Below are 15,342 nucleotides of genomic sequence, written 5' to 3' on the forward strand. Positions count from 1 at the left end.
AAATCTTAATCACTAATTCACTACACGAATATGAAAAATAAAAACATTTCTTTCCTCAACGAAAAATCTCGAAGCAACAATGACTTCTCTGCGAACAATAATAAAACGAATAGTCTCCTTTGAGCAAAAAATGCAATATGTTAAAAAAATTTCATATAGCACAAATCATTCCAGCAATATTGTAGTAACATTACAAATATTGCAGCAATATTACTGCAAGTTTCTATTCTGAATGGAATAATTTAATTTTTATTTAATTTGATTTTTTATTTAATTTTGAAATTATATTCATTGAATTGAGATAAATTCAAATTTTGTCATCTTAGAAATAAATCGATGAATAAATATTATATTGTTTATATATCGATCTTTTAGTTACAGCTTTGCAACTTATCGAATAAATTCAAATGAAACAAAAAAGATTACGACTATTATTTTTATATATTGTAATTATACATACATGTATATATTTTTTCCATACAGCACTAGAAGCTTGCAGAAACATTGCAATATTGCTGAAATATTCCAATGTTGCTGGAATCTGTGTCATATGGGTTAATTAGTTGGCACAAAATCTATCCCAACGTAGGTTTTTAATAATTTTTACGAAGAATCGCTTTAAATCCTCAAAGATTTTCTAAAATCGTAATGTATACAATTTAGAAAGAGAGTTCACGTTTTTTATCACCTATGCAGTACTTTATTCGAGAGATATCCTGGGAACGTTTTGCATAAGGATGTTCATAAAGACGTCTTTAGGGCGTTCTTTAGCAGTCCGTATGAGCAGCTAGCTTATTCTATCCAAGTTGCTGGAACGCTCACGTTGGCCCAGGCTGATTTGAAGTTACATTAAAAACGTATCTCTATTCGCGCGCGGGAATATCTCGATGGCGATCGAATCGAATTTGCTCGAAGCTCGAGCTGAGAGAGCCCGTGGTTCTCTCTCGCGTGGAGGTTCGTAGCATCATCCCTTCGTTGATCATCGAGCTGGTATATCGCCAATGAGTTTCAGGCTCCGCCCAGCGCCCGGTTAGGTAGTGGCCGGCAAGGAGGCGAAATACGCGCAGGACTGAGTTCTACGTCACATTGGGGGCGTACACCGAAACTCGGAGACAACCCCCGGTCGCGAGGGTGGCTCACCCCTCTGTTCGCGCCGAGATCAAATCACCCGATTCAGTGCTATCTTCGATCTTCGCGTTGTAACACCGAGCGACGATTGAACTCGCGTCGCGCGAATTCGATTGCGCGTTTTTTTTTTTGCAATTTCGAATTGGTGATCCTGTTTGCCTACAGTGAGGAATTTTCGACTCGATAACGATTAATCGGAAAAAGAAAGATCAGACGAATTGCGAAGTTATGATGAATCTTGCCGATCAGGAGGTCCCCGCCGCGACGACAGAATTGGCGGGCTTAGTAAGTAACTGAAAATTTATTTGTTATTTGAAAGATAGAATTTTAAAGATTTTGTGATCTTTATTAATCGAAAAAAAAATTTTTTTAATTAATAGTATCTCACAGAAAATCAAGTAAATTTGTAATATTTGATTGATTCGTATTAGATTTATAAGAATCTTGTTAATAATATATAAATTGACGTGTTTATGTTTTTTTATCGTGTAATTTGTAAACACATACAATAATTTTTTATTTAAGAATCTACTATCTTCTCGAAAAGTCAAATAAATTTGTAACATTTGATTGATTTATATTGAATTCTCATTAATAATATATACTTAACGTGTTTATTACATCCTTTATTAATTGATAAAAAAGATTTATTATTTGAAAATTAACATTTCAAAAAAGTCAGTGAATTTGTAATATTTGATTTGTAAATTAATCTGTAAAAGTCTCGTAAATAATATACGCAATTAACTTATTACAATCTTTATTAATTGATTTATTAATAATATGATAAAAATGGTATTTTTTAATTGAAGGATTAGCATCTCAGAAAATCATCAAGTGAATTTAATATTTGATTGATTTGTAATCTTGTTGTGCACAGAGATAAATAAAAACTGATAACTTAAATAGATATTGGGTTCGCAAATAAGTTCGTTCGGTTTTGTTGAAAATTGTAGATACAATATTTTCGTTTGAACGAAAACAAAATGATTGAAACAAAATTGAACGAAATTTAAATTTAAAAAAGTTTTAATGCTTGAAATCTCTACTTTAAAAGGTTGCTATATTTTTTGAGTTTATGTGAATTTGGTAATTTTTATATATATATTTTATATATATATAAAAAACTAGCTGGAAAGAAATGAAAAATTTTTTTCTCATTTTGAAGATCTGCCACATGCTCAAAAAAATTTGTAAAAATTTTTTACGATCTGACGTGAAAGCTTGAAGCTTTTCCTCAAAATTCGTCTTTAAAAAATGTTTCTATGATTTTTATTATGGAGTTATTCGCAGATTAAATAAAAAAGCATTCTGACTTTGATTGCTTATAACTTCGGTAAAAATCATCTCGCAATCGTATCGCAATTAAAAAAACAGATTCTTAAACTTTGCTCTAGATGATACAGTTGCCAACTTAAAAAAAAAGTAGAATAAAATTGTTTCATTCCACTCTAAAAAATTGAACGAATTTATTTGCCAATCTAATTATTTACATTAAAAATCTTTCTTTTTATAAATCAAACAGAAATATCGCATTTAAAAATAAAAGATTTATCTTCATCAATATTATATACACATTTTTTTTATTTTTATTCAGATTGGTAATAGAAAAATTACAAGACATCTGAGAAAAAAAAAGTGTAAATGATAATCTTTATTCGTTAATTTATTTCTAGGCGATAAAATTTATTTTTCATTGCAACATAACATTAATTGCAGTTACCTCACTAGATAAAATAGAATAGTTAAAAATTAAAAGAAATTATTTCATATTTAACTACACAGAAATAAAGCGAAAAGGACTCAAATCACAATTGATTATATTTATTCGAGTTACAAATAAATCCGGCTACACTTTTCTTTGGCGTTTCTACTTAAATTCGTGAAACGACATAGCGTTACATTAATAGCGTTCAAGAAGGTGCAGCATCAAAACGTTGCCGGTCACGAAGGTGTTTAAGATCCATTAAACACCGCCGCATTAAGAGCCGCTCCGTTTGATACGGATATCCGACTTCCTCGGGGCCGACACAATAGAGTTCTCGGCGAGTGGCACGAAGTCCAGGGTCATCGTGCGTACAATGCGGCCACTCGAGAGATGATCGCTCGGTCGGGTGGCGAATTGCCGCGGCACGCGCCTCCACGCTCCGATGGCTCGTCCCACGGGTGCCACCCCTTTTGTGTCCTCTAAACACGTAATTGTCGCCGTTACTCCTCGCGTGCGTACGTGCGTGCGTGCCACCACCGTGACGACACGATGCGCGCGGGACCCGCGGGTGGTCAATGGATATAGAGACACGGGAGAGGGGATGACTTGGCGAGTACTTGATTTATGTTTGTTGACTCTAAAAATCGGCCGATTCCCACACGCGCGATTCCTGCCTCACCGTCGACGCGACGCCGGGCGCCGTTTAATTGACTGCCGCAAGAGATAGCATATGTCATCACTCGAGTTTCCCATGATTAGGGGTAGCCTCCTCGGGAACGGGGCGTGTGCGAAATTACCCGTGTTGGCTTGTTTATTTGCTGATTATTTAACTGTTCATTTCATTCTTCTCGATGAGTTTGGTATTAACCCTCCGAAGTTGACGTCAAAGTCTCTGTAATACGATTACTGATCTACGAGATAATTCATTTAATTTATGTTAATTAAAAGACACTAATTAATCATCCGCATATCACGTGAGAATTTGAAAACTTATAAGACTATTTTTCGACTTTGAATTATTTTTGCTGATTTCGTCTCAAATTTGACAACAAAAAGTGGAAACCGTTCCGAGTTATATAATTGTATATAGTATTCTTAAAAAGATTGAAAGAGTATATCAGAATTTTTTTTCGATTTTTCAAACCCCAAAAATCTTTTGAAAAACACATCCTTCAATGACCTGGATAATCTGACTAATTATAAGATGAAATTAAGAGTAATTTGCGGGGGGTTAATTTCAAGAATGACATAACTTGTATAAGAAAAAAATAATACTAAATATATTTTAATATTTAAATAAGAATAATCCAAATTTGCAAATGTAACGTAAAAAAAATTGAATTATTTGACTTTTTTTGACAAAGATATTTATAATTGAGTGTGCCCAATAAATTCACCGTCAACTTTGGAGGGTTTAAATTAGATACCATGTATTCTCGCATGATCATCTTGATTCTATTAGTCTTACAATAAGATATGTTATATGTAAATGATGTATAAATATTTTTATACATTACATTTTTCGAGCGTTACTTTCATAGTTAAATCGTCACTTGAGATCCATACAAAAAAACGTAACTTATAAAAATTCCTTCCAGCGCGATCTTTGCAACGCATTGTGGGACGCAATTAGCTGATAAACTTGGATACAGTGCGACGAGTTCTTTAATCTCGAAATCTCTTCCACACTGTCCCTCTCGCCGGGCATTGTCCGCCTTTCAGTGTTCACCACTATCATTATCTTCGCGATTCGTAAGGGTAGGAAGACGGCAGGGAAACTTTCTTGGCGAAGTAACCCGAGTTCTCGCCTGTGATTGATAAAATTGACCATCCTTGCCATTATCGACACGTAATTAGCAGAAGGAACTGTGGCGGCCTTTTATCTGCTCGCTGACCGAAGTGGAGCACACATGAAATGCGGATTGTTAAAAATGTTTCCATTTTGTGAGTTCACTAGACTATTTTTAATTCCCGTCAGATTTTAGAATAAAATTCTATCTGTAATTTCACGCACCACGTATTTTAATATACATTCATCAGCTAAAAGCTGATTCTATTAAAAGCTGCAACACTTTTTTTCGATGGATTTCGAAATATAATCTACTCATTGAGCGATTGGTTCTTATTTATGGATCTAATCATTCATGTTCAATCACTTTACGAGCAAGGCTGAGTTTTCTATCGAAGAAAAGTGTTATAACATTTTAGCTAATGAGTATTCATGTATTTTACGTGTGTACTATATTTCCATTTTTTTCAAATATTTTTCATAATACTGGGCACATAATACTATAAATAAAATTTTATTACTAACATTACAGCGGTAATAATTATAATGTCATTATAGTTACACATATCAAAAATTTTTGTAGATTTATACATATTTGTACATGTTTACCAGTTTTTGTTTGGATTACAGAATCTAGAATCTATCTTTAATCTCTCCCTCTAAAAATCATTTTTTATCAACCATTTATCACTGTCTCAATACTTCATCTCCAGAATATAGCTTCCTAGTCCGTCGAGTGATCACGAAAGGGACGACACAGTTTGACGACGTGTCGTCCGCTCTCGATGACTTTATTATAAACCGAACCGAAGTGCACAATTACTACGAGGGAGAACGTGGATTTGGGGTGCCATGCCAGGACCCCTGTATATATAACCTCGTCGCAAACGACAGGGCGTTCCCTCGATCTGTCGTGGCCGTGGGTATCTCGTTTTCACGAGAGGCATAAACGCGCGCATATATAAACTTGCGTGCCGAATGTGTTCAGTACTCATTCGTCTAAAACGACATCCGCTGGGAAAGGCCACGAGACATCAAATGGTACACGGTCCTGTGTTTGCACTTTCCACTTACACGTCATTGCCTGATCAATCCGCTGTTAAATCCTACTCGACAAAAAAACACCGGTATTGGAAGATTATGCACTGAAAGAAAAATGTTTTTGGTATTGGTGACTTATTATTGCATAATAAAATAATTATGGTTGGAAGTTCTATTATGTATTTATTATTGTCATAATGTTAGAATAAAAATTATATATATTGATGTATATATAAAGATAATATATTGACACATAATTATTTTATCGTGCAATCATAGTCATAAAAACAAAATACTTTTTTAGCAATTCGACAATATTGTAAAAAACAATTAATCAGCATTTGATCTAGATGTATTATTTATAAATATCACATAGTATAAATAATGTTTTTAGCATTAATTAAGTATGATTGAAGTATTAGGTACGTTTATCTACTAAATATTATACTTAAGATGGCAGATTTTTTTAAAATTAATTTAAAAAATACAAGTATTTCTATTTTATTAAATTAATGCATATAGAATATATTAATACTTATTTCGTGCGCAATTGAAATACTCTGTCTCGCGAATCATTTTTGCGTCAATAAATATATATACATAATGGATTGACAGGCGTATTAAACATTTAAGGCGGTATTAGTGAATGTAATTAAAATTTATGTTGAAGCGCATGGATTACAGGCGCCGTGCCATCGCGGCAACTAATTGCGGACGACGATTAATTGCGATCAAAGGAAAATCTCGAGGAGAAATTATGAACAAATAATGAAACTTTGAGCAGCGTGACTTCGCCGGATGCTCGTTAATATCAATATACTTTCTATCAGAGATATTCAACATGGGAAATTATACATTATATATAATATTTTCACAGGACAGTTCGACATTTCAATTGTTTTATCATTTTATGAACCTAATTTCCCACGTGATAGAGTTTTTCTCGAATAGTATATACTTTTTCGCGCGAGATTTTTTTCGCGACGATAGTTTGCACTCCCATAATCTGTAGTCAAATTTTACGGAATCAAAGGCAACGTTTGCGTTATCGAAATTCCCAAAACCGGTAACTAAGTTTACCACTAGATTGCCCCGCAAGGAGGAAACCGTCCAATCGTTCACCGGATGTCTTCCTCTTGCCCTCCTCTTACCCTTCATCCTCTATTTCTCACTGTGTCTTTCGCGCGCTTCTATATTGAAAGTCTCACAATCACTCTCTCTGAAATCACTTGCATTCTCTTTCACATTCGTCTAATATTTATTGCATAATATCGGAACAAACTAGACACACAAATATCGCTTCTTTATTTCAAACATAGCTAAAAAAAACCGTAATTCTTGGGCTATTGAATGAGTTAAGTAAATATGACAATTTCCGGATTAAGGGAATATGAAACGAAAATGACATTTGATGTTAAGATTATATTCTTTTTGTTGATACATTATTTGATTCGTTTCGATATATTAGTTGAATATTATTTGATTAGTCAATAATCTTCTATCATATTAAAAAATAGTTTTTTCCCTTTTTTAGAAAATTTAATTCTTCGAGTTGTGTCACTATTGAAGTAAGAGGAGAATATATTAGATTATCTGTAATCATTCTCTCAGAGAAAAACATTTGAATATTATTAAGTCTTTGTATCTTGTAGTAATCATATTATCTATATTATTTTATTTATCTATATTAATCTATATTTCTTTTTCCTGTGTTTTTAGCCTGGAAACGGATTTGGCAGATTGCCTGAGCCACTTCAGACGGTAGCCAGCGAATATTGTCCCGCTAACTACCCAGTATCTCAAACAGCGAATAATGAAAAGTTACACACTGGTAAGTGGGATGTTCGTTAATAAAAGTTTCTTAATATTCGGCAGCGTGATAATTGTTTTTCAATATGAACGAAGAGGATTCACACGAACTCGCAGACAATTTTCTACACGCGCCAATCAGTGTTTCCATTTTCTAAGAGAAAGTGCATCTACATAAAAATATCTGAATCACTTTAACATTTTAACTTGACGTTCTTAACGAACTTGCGAGGGTGCAATCAAGGGAAAAGGTGAGCGAGGAGTAGAGACCGGTCGATTCTTCGATTCCCCCGTTCGACTTTGAAGCTCTTTGATATCATCGCGGCTCGGAGACGTCGCGTTTCCATCGGGCGAGGCTTTCGATACACGAAGACCGTCGACCGCGAAAGGAGAAGCGCACACATAGGAAAGAGCACGTTTAGGAACACATGCGGGGACGTGTACCCCGAAACGAAACGCTGGCAAGGAGAGAGGCGGAGGGTGAGTTATACCCCCCGAAGAGAGCCTGTCACTCGCAGGCAGCTGAGTCGATATCTTTATATAGTCGCATCAACGACGACATTATTTTCCAAAGGTCGCGGCGAGACGCGTTGCATCGTGTGACATCGCCCGAGACAATCTACTCAGAGTACCTCTTGCCAATTACTCGGTCCGACAACGTTTCCTAAATAGCTGGCCGATATTTCACTCAACAACGCGTTGTGTTTTCATCGCCAAAAATATACGAAAACTTTCAGTAATCAACGCAAATATTTTCTTGGCATTAATTCATATAATCCGATGATATCTTGATTCTTCAATTCCCCTAATTGATAATGGTATCAATGATGATAATGCTGATATCGATAATGATATCTTCTACTTTAAAAGTAAATACTTTTTCTTAGTTTAAGTAGGTTTGCCCAAAAGTCGCTATATCCACTTGAAACTCTTTTGGTGAGAGTGAAAAAAACTTGTATAATTTTTCTCATCCAAGTTATGAATAAGATTTTTTTTTAATTAAGAAGAAATTTATTATCATTGTTTTAGTTTAAAATCGTGTATAATATGGTGTGAGAAATATAATTTTTATTAAAATAGAATACACTTGACTGATGTTGGAGGAAGAGCTTTTAGCTATTTTGGAACAAATGTCTGTCATATTAAATATGACTAATGGATAACCGCATCTGCAACAATAGGAATTTAGGAAATTATATCTTCATTTTTCCCTTTACAAACAATAAAGATAATTTTCCTCTCTTTACAATTTAGATCCACTTTTCTCTCTTCACTGATTTAATATTATAATACTAATCAGTATTATTGACATGTAAGATGAAGATCACCCTTTAGGAATTCAAGGATTTCAGCATCTAATTTTTAGATATAGCTGCTTTTGTATATAGCTGGGCTACTCTTCAGCCTAGTCTTCTTCCAGACGAGTGTCCTAGCCTTGACCTAGAAACGTGACATCAATTCCTTGATACGAGATTCAATAAGTGACGTGTTATCACCGCAAAGACTTCCCTAGGACGTCCTCACAGTGGAATCCCTCATAGCCCCCCCTCCTTTAGTATCTCTGTCGTAGAGAATCGCCGAACAACCCCCAGTGTCTGGCTGCAGTGATTGACACTTTATATCTAGCATTGGCACGCCACGGCGTGAAGCCGCCGCTCGCTTGGGATGGACCACCTCCACCTAACTCAATCACTACCTATAATGCCGCAATTTCTCTATCATAATCGCGTTACGTCCCCTCCCTATACCAGCTCGATCCACTTTTCGACACGATTCAGAAATATTGAAACGCCGCCGCGATGGATGAAAGTACCGCTGATCGTTCCCCGTTTTCTCTCTTTTTCTTTCCTTCTTCTCCCCCGCTATCTCTGTCTATCTCTTTCTGTCTGCCTTTTTCACATTCCGCGTAAACGACGTTGTAACTTTTCTACCTCTATGATGAATGTTTCCGACTACAAAATTTAATTAGACTCGTTTGTATTGAAATTACAATGTAAAAAGTAGTAAAAATTGTGAAAAATTTTTTATGCAATATTTATATGAAAAGAATTCTGCTAAAGTATAATATATAAAAATTAAGTCAGATACAGGATTTGAAAATAATTATGTAGATGCTCAAGCTAATTGCTACACTGTAAAAGAATACATAAAATTACATAAATAATATATGCATAAAATGGTACGTTTTTATAAAAATTAATAAAAAAAAACTTACCTCTAATTATCTAAATATATCTATTATCTAAATATAAATCGAAGAAAATGTATAATACCTTGTTGAACCAGTTATTAAATTCATATAAACAACTAGTGGCTGGTTCAACAAGTTATTACACATTTTCTTCGATTTACATCAACTAAGCTTTACTCACTATTTTTTTCATATCGTCTAAATACATCTTCACTGTTAGAAATGTTCTTAAATTTCATTAAATTAAATTTTAAATTTGAACTTAACACAATTTGAACTTAATTTCATGTGACATTACATTAAATTTAATATATTTATAATATATTTATAACTAAAGAGTATATTTGTGTACATATACATAAAACTTAATGTATTTTTCATGAAAATTTATGAAATTAATGTACTTTCCATAAAATTTTATTAAATTTCATAAATTTAATGTACACGTTCATTACATTTAAGTAATTATTGTAACTTAATTTTCTGTTAAATCATTCATTACTTTTAATTTTGTTCATAATTTTGTTCATGAGCTTCATTTACATAAAGGAAGTTCGTGGTTACATTTCTAATAGTATTTATATTAAGATTCCTTCAGATGATTATTATATACGACAACTTTGTACACATTCATTAAACATGTGTGTTTATGATATTTGCTGTTGGCCATTGGAGGCGCCTTGTTAGAGACGCTTACATAAAGAATAATTTTACTGAAGTACATAAATATCTGAATTCTACTGAAGTATATAAATAAGTAAATAGACAGATTTAAAAGTAAGTCTTGTGTTGAACTTTCAAAATAATTATGTAAATCTCAAAATGATTAGCAATGCTGCAAAATATTTTTCTAGAAACCGACCAAGCATTCTATATATACGTATAATTATTTTAATAATTTAACAAAATTATTTTATAGCTAGAAATTTTTAGATACTTCAGCAAAACTACAATCCGTGTAAAATTATTCACTATAATTATTATAATTTGACATAAAATTGTTTAATCGTATGCAATGTCAAAATTGTTTGCAGCAGTATCATGATGCTTGAGCGTTCTACATAATTATCTTGATAGTCCAACGTAATTATTTTCAGATCTATTTTCTGATCTAATTTTTATATACTTCAGCAAAACCGTTCTCTCCTTGTAGAACACGTAGTTGATACGTGTAATCTCTGTGACCGTAAATTTGTCGTGAGCGACAGGGATTTAATGCGACATTCAAAGACATTGCGAACACTCGAGAGAAGTCTTATTTGCTGAGGAGAGTATCGTTATAGCCGAGCAATGAGCTGTGGCGTAAGTAGATTCGATTCGCGTCGGACGGGATTTTGTCATGGAACGAAACGAGGTTACCGCCGAGTGGCTACCCATGGCGAATCTTGGAGGCCCATTAAACGCACCCCAGTTCACCGTAGCAGCATTCTTATGCGCCCGTTCACGCGGAAGGGTTTGTTTTTGCCTCTGATTCATTCACGGTCTTCTCGCCTTCCTTTGTTCTCGGCAAGGATCTCGCTGATCTCAGATTCGGACTGGCGCGTTTCTTTCCATCGTGAAAGGGCTAAGTACATTGAAGAACTATCTGTCTCCTTTTTACATCGAATGTATCGAATAAATACGCATATCAATAACATAATTAATCAAAAATAACGAAAACGCACCACGTGACAATCTATAGCAAATATCACTCGATATACATACATCTGCTCTACATATATAAATGTATTTGCATTCTTTCCCACTTATTATTTGTTTTATCTCGTGATCAATAGCACGATTAATTAATGCGTGTTGTTACACAATGAATTAATGAAAAATTAACTTTAATTACAGGGAGCGAGTTATACATACCACAAGGCTACAGGCAAGAAACTTGGTTGCAAGATGGTGAGTGTGCTGCAGTTTTTCAAAATTTTATTTTTTTGGCATATGTATATTTTATAATGTTTCAATTAATTACTATAATAATATTATAATAATATAATTGTCCACTGTACACGTTATGCATTCGAGTTTAATACAGACTTAAGTCTCCCGAAACCATTAGCCCGGATAGCTCAGTCGGTAGAGCATCAGACTTTTAATCTGAGGGTCCAGGGTTCGAGTCCCTGTTCGGGCGATTTTTTTTTGTTTCTTCATCCCGAAAGTATTCGTAATATAAAAATAATATCTTTACATATGATTAAGTTTTAATTAATACACAGCAAATAAAATAAATGTCCAATAACTAAGTTAATAAGAATTAAGATGACGAGTTTTATATTATTATTTATTAATTAATAATTAATGGCATTCTACAAGAAATTAGTACCCATATGAAACTTTATTCTGTCAATGATCGAAAAATACATATAAAATACATATAAATCTAAAAAAAAAACATTTAAGAAATTTTATTGTTGTATAATTTCGCATAGAAAAAAACAGTTTTGTTGAAGCATCTATAAATTTAGTTAAATATAAATCTGAAAATAATTTTGTTGGACTATTAAAATAATCATAAAAACATTTTGTATTTATATTAGAAACCGTCTGTTCCAGTCCTTGTTAAAATTCTGTGTTGAATTTTTAACATATTTGAATGTTAATTTAATATAATGTGATTTTAGATTATTTAAATATTTTGTATTAAATTAGAAATTTAAGATTTCTTATTGTCAAAATTTATGAATAAATGAACAAGTAACATAAAAGAAATATATATATTTTAAAACGTAAATTCTAAGATAAATAAAGAGAATATGCGTTAACAATAAATAAATTTAACATATAAATGTTAATTTTATTGAAAAATGTACCTTCATCTACAATTTAGTTACAAATTGTATCATTTTTTTCATTAGTTTTTTTATATAATATTTATATTATAATATTTCTTAACAATTTATATTGAATTCATTTTAATAATTACAAATATATTGTTGATTTTTCAATCACTAGGCATCACCAATTATTGAGACTTCTATTTTATGAGAAAAGATAATTTTTTTTTACTTCTTACTATTAGATACAAATTATTTAATTAGAATATGAGTATAAAAATAATGTTAAATAAAGCTTAAATATTTTTTGCATCGTCAATTACAATGTTTTATAAAATAATAACGCTAAAACTGAACTCAATAGAATTTATCAAGAATGAGATTGTTATTAAAGTCACGAAATCTTGGTATTGATTTTTAGAATTTAAAGATGTAGCATGAAATTAAAGCTCTGAGCCTCCCAGTGAAGATAATTACGTTCAGCCAGTATTCACTCGGAACATTAATTTTAATTACCATGCCCAACTGCAATGTAATACGCGATGGATGTAATGTAACGGATGATGAAAGGGAGGGATGATTTTATTCGCGAGACGGAAAAGATATTTTCGAGCAAAATCTTTCTTGTAAAAAATGATAAAGATCAATAGAAAAAGCAATCATGAGATGTCGAAGTATTGGCAGCACGTGCATAAAAGTTCGTAGCGCTAAAAAATTCAAGCTGCAACTTTATTAAAAATGATAATAAACTCTTAATATATACGATAGAATCCTTTGCTTTTTTTCTTTGAAATATTAGAAATACCTAGCTAAATAATATTCTTTTCTATATTCTTTTCTCATAAAGAAACTTTATACGGTGTCAATTTCTGTATTCTCATGTATCCCCCTACAAGAATATTTCGGAAATTCATCTTAAAACGAAAGACTCATGTATGTAGAATATAACTCATGTTGCAGCTAAAAAATTTTTATCTTTTTATTTTAAATTAATTCTCGTTTATATTGCAAAAATTTTACGAACTATTAAAAGTACTGAAAATAAAATAATTTTTGTTGAATAATATGAACAATATTTAAAAAAATGTAATAAATATAAAATTCAAAAATATTTAATATTATAATTAGTTGTAATTTTTCGTAACATAATATCGGTGATAAAATGTATAGTTTAAAATGTATAGTTTAAATAATACAATAAACTTTCAATTTATACTTATTTTATTATTTATTGCACTGTAAAAAAAGTGTCATTTTCGGATTACTCAATAAGTAAATTCTTTGGACAATTGGATTATTTTTCTTTTGTAGTTTGGAATGTCAACTTTAAGATATTGAAACATTTTTATTTCAGAGTTTTGCATTTTTATATGAAAAAAGAGCACTTTAATTGCTCCGTTAAAAATCATCATACCGCAAAGAAATTTAAAGCTGAAATTTTGTTCTATCGAATGTACAGTTGCTAATTTTTTAAAAAAATTAACATTATAGACATAAATAGCGTTATAAACTTTTGTTTCGACCTATTATATTAAAATGTGTATGTTTAAATTACAACACACTAAAGGACGTTTCAACACGCAAAAAAATATTTTGCTGCTCCAGCTAGAATTATTGCTGTTTTTTGTATCTGATAGAAAATTATATATCATACGCGAATTTATAGCATAAATCTAAATTCTATTTCTGTCAGCTATATGATTAGATATAATAACGTCGTAGATATAATAACATATCCAATAACGTAGTACTTGCTAGAAATTTATCTATTTTAGTTAATTTTCGTACTTAGATAATTTTCGCTATAATTGCAAGATCACTTTTTTGATTAACTTGACTGACAAAATGAGTCTGTGCCAGAATTTTTTTAAATATCTTCTATCGATAGAAAAAAATATGTGTTCAATTTATCGCAAATTACTAACATGATGTTTCCTTCGCAGGTAGCAGCTCCGAAACCGAAGACAGCGAGCAATACGTACCCGAGTTCCATCAGATGTCAAGTAAGCGTCGATCTTCAAAGCGAGCGTCTGTTCGCTCTGTTCATAAACGTTTCCATGAACCATTCGTCAATATACCTATCGTCCAATCCTATTGATTATTGCGGAAAGATAGCACGCATCTCGTCGCGTCGATACGGCGGCAATGTCTGATAATTCGTCCGGATAAATAAATACGAGATTGGAATCCGCGGAACAGGATTGCAGTATGTCAATCTCCGCTGAAATCACCGTTGAAATCGTATATAGTACGCGGAAGTGTTTCGCGCGTCGTAGTTCGGCTTCGAAATTGGTTGAAAAGTCTGTTACCGCACGCGCTGTCTGAAGATTTAAGACTAGAGATCCTATATTAGAGTCTGGCCACGAGATAAACTTTCGATTGATTCGCCGTTTTTGTCAACTTTTGTAAGTCAGAACATAACATAATATAACTTAGAATGAGATAGCATATATAAAAAGAGATTATATCTACATCCTCCTTTCTCATTCTTGTTTTAACAAAATTGCTCGTGGACTCGAGTCTAGATTAAGAGACTCTCTAATCGAGACACAAAACAGTCATTTTTGATTGACCTGCCATGTTTTCACAATTTCTAAGAAAAAAAAAATGAGAAAGAGGTAAAAAATAGAACAGAAAGAGAAAAAAATAGTAAAAGAGAATCAAGGAAGAATGGACCAGAGGATAGCGTTTCTCTTCTCTGATTGGTTCCGCCATTTATAGCTCAACTTCCGCCAATGTGCATGTACGTATATATATATATATATATATATATATTCACACCGAAATATTTAGGCAATAATATCTGTTTTGATCGAATATAGAATTCCTTTATTTAATTAATAAAATTAAAAATTTATTTATCTAATTAAAGAAATTTTATACGATTTATAATGTATATATTGTGTATGTG

At 32.3% G+C, this 15,342-nt stretch overlaps 1 protein-coding gene and 1 non-coding gene across 2 annotated transcripts in view; both read left to right on the forward strand.

The window, feature by feature from the left end:
* Positions 1-1,359: 1,359 nt before the first annotated feature.
* Positions 1,360-15,342, forward strand: part of LOC108688064 — a 34,390-nt gene continuing 20,407 nt past the window's right edge. The window contains exons 1-4 of the mRNA XM_018194156.1: positions 1,360-1,413; positions 7,386-7,497; positions 11,503-11,556; positions 14,375-14,434. Of these exons, the coding sequence (XP_018049645.1) occupies positions 1,360-1,413; positions 7,386-7,497; positions 11,503-11,556; positions 14,375-14,434 (280 nt within the window). The remainder of the gene's footprint in view (positions 1,414-7,385; positions 7,498-11,502; positions 11,557-14,374; positions 14,435-15,342) is intronic.
* Positions 11,716-11,788, forward strand: Trnak-uuu. The gene has a single exon. It is a non-coding gene; the product is annotated as a tRNA-Lys (tRNA).

This window comes from Atta colombica, unplaced genomic scaffold (genome assembly GCF_001594045.1).
Source record: "Atta colombica isolate Treedump-2 unplaced genomic scaffold, Acol1.0 scaffold225, whole genome shotgun sequence".
NCBI lineage: Eukaryota > Metazoa > Arthropoda > Insecta > Hymenoptera > Formicidae > Atta > Atta colombica.